Source organism: Echiichthys vipera, assembly GCF_963691815.1.
Source record: "Echiichthys vipera genome assembly, chromosome: 17".
Taxonomy (NCBI): domain Eukaryota; kingdom Metazoa; phylum Chordata; class Actinopteri; order Perciformes; family Trachinidae; genus Echiichthys; species Echiichthys vipera.
In genome coordinates, this window is record NC_139842.1 from 2,872,460 (window position 1) to 2,874,072 (window position 1,613).

At 47.6% G+C, this 1,613-nt stretch overlaps 1 protein-coding gene across 1 annotated transcript; it reads right to left on the reverse strand.

Moving 5' to 3' along the window:
• Nucleotides 1-222: 222 nt before the first annotated feature.
• On the reverse strand, nucleotides 223-1,288 carry pirt (phosphoinositide interacting regulator of transient receptor potential channels; the record flags this gene model as incomplete). The annotated part of the gene is made up of 2 exons (XM_083931692.1): nucleotides 1,181-1,288; nucleotides 223-646 (listed from the first exon to the last, which is right to left on the reverse strand). The coding sequence occupies exon 2, from the start codon at nucleotides 628-630 to the stop codon at nucleotides 223-225; it is 408 nt and encodes a 135-aa protein (XP_083787818.1). The 5' UTR covers nucleotides 631-646; nucleotides 1,181-1,288.
• Between the last annotated feature and the right edge of the window lie 325 nt (nucleotides 1,289-1,613).

A 1,613-nucleotide genomic window follows, 5' to 3' on the forward strand; every position in this document is an offset into this window, starting at 1 on the left:
CCTCACAGAGAACAGGAGTCGCTGGTCAAACGTGGCGTCCACAGCAGTAAATTTCTTAGCTTCGCCACATTGTTCATGACCTCGTGGATTAGCTCACTTGGGTAACCTCCGTCTCAGCTTTCTGCTAAGGCTGAGCGAGCGCTTCCTTTGTAAAAGATCGCGGTTCGAAGCCTCTAAAGTTCCTCATTTCCACCGACGTCCGAACACGAAGTGGTGCGATCATCACAGGTTGAACACCGGGGGCCGGTAATAACTGAAAGGCTTCTTTGTGTTCGCCTGCTTCCTGTTCTCCTTGGTGATGGGGATCAGGACCACGCCCACCACAAAAACCATCAGCCCGATGGACAGCAACGCCGGTCCCAGGATGTTCGTCACCTTCCTGCAGTGGCCGGCGAAGTACAGACCGCTGATGATGATGCCGCATGCCAGGAAGCTGCCCCCGGTGGACATGAGGTGGATGGCGAACCAGAACTCTTCACACTTGCTGCGAGGGGTCTCTGTGGTCCAGATGGAATCGCTGCGGGACAGGCTGAACACGGTGCTCTCCGTGCGGCTCGGTGGCGTCAGCTGGTCCCTGGACTGGGAGAGGGCGCACTCTCCCAGGGGGATGTTCTCTGGGCTGCCTTGCATGGCCTCCTGGACGACTCTGTGGGAGCAGCGTGCAGTCAGAATCAATGTGTGAGGGGGAACATGTCTCTCTGAGCTCTCAGGAAGTTATTATCAATGAATAATGGAGTGAAATCCTTCCTGTAAATAACATTATTGATATTAAGAGTGATACGGTATGTCACAAAAAGTGCTGATAGCTGTGATCAATACAATTCAATTCAATTCCATTTTATTTACAGTGCCAAATCATAACAAAAGTTATCTCAGGACACTCTACAGAGTAGGTATAGACCACACTCTATGACTTATTTATGATTTACAGAGACCCAACGATTCAGGAAGCCACTTCTGAGCACTTCAATCTTAAAGGGACCAAATTATTTTAACATGAGACGTCATTAATTGTTAAAACTTTGACTTTTCTTACAAATCAGCATGATTCAAAAACACATTTTCCTATAATAAAGAAATAACAGGCTCCTAAAGCTCCAATAAAATAAACGTTTGCTGCTGTTTCCACTGGAAAAACTGTCCAGACCAGACAAACAGAAGTAACCAAGTAGACACCCACCTTTAAATCTGGATCAAGTGTCTTTGTCTGACGAATCAACAACAAGTTTAAATCTCTTAACCATCAGAAAAACATCCAGAAATCTGCAGGAGACGCTGATAAACACGTCCGCCCAACCGTACCACCAGAGAAACCAGTAAAAAATGCGGCGCTCCACTAGATTCCCACTAAACCATTCCCATCCACCCACTCTCAAATGCTATCTCCACCTCCTCAAGAGAATCCTGTGACCACCAGCATCCCCTTACCATCATCTACCATCGCAGGCGGTCACTCCTGATGTTGCATCCAGGGCGAGGAGCTTGCCTTCCGGTCCCCAGAGGATATCCATCCATAAAGACTCTCCAAACCAACTCAGGCTGATGCCTCCATTGGTCTGTGAAACGATTCCAAAAAAACGTCTATTGCCCTTTTGTTAAACCAAAATGTTTGA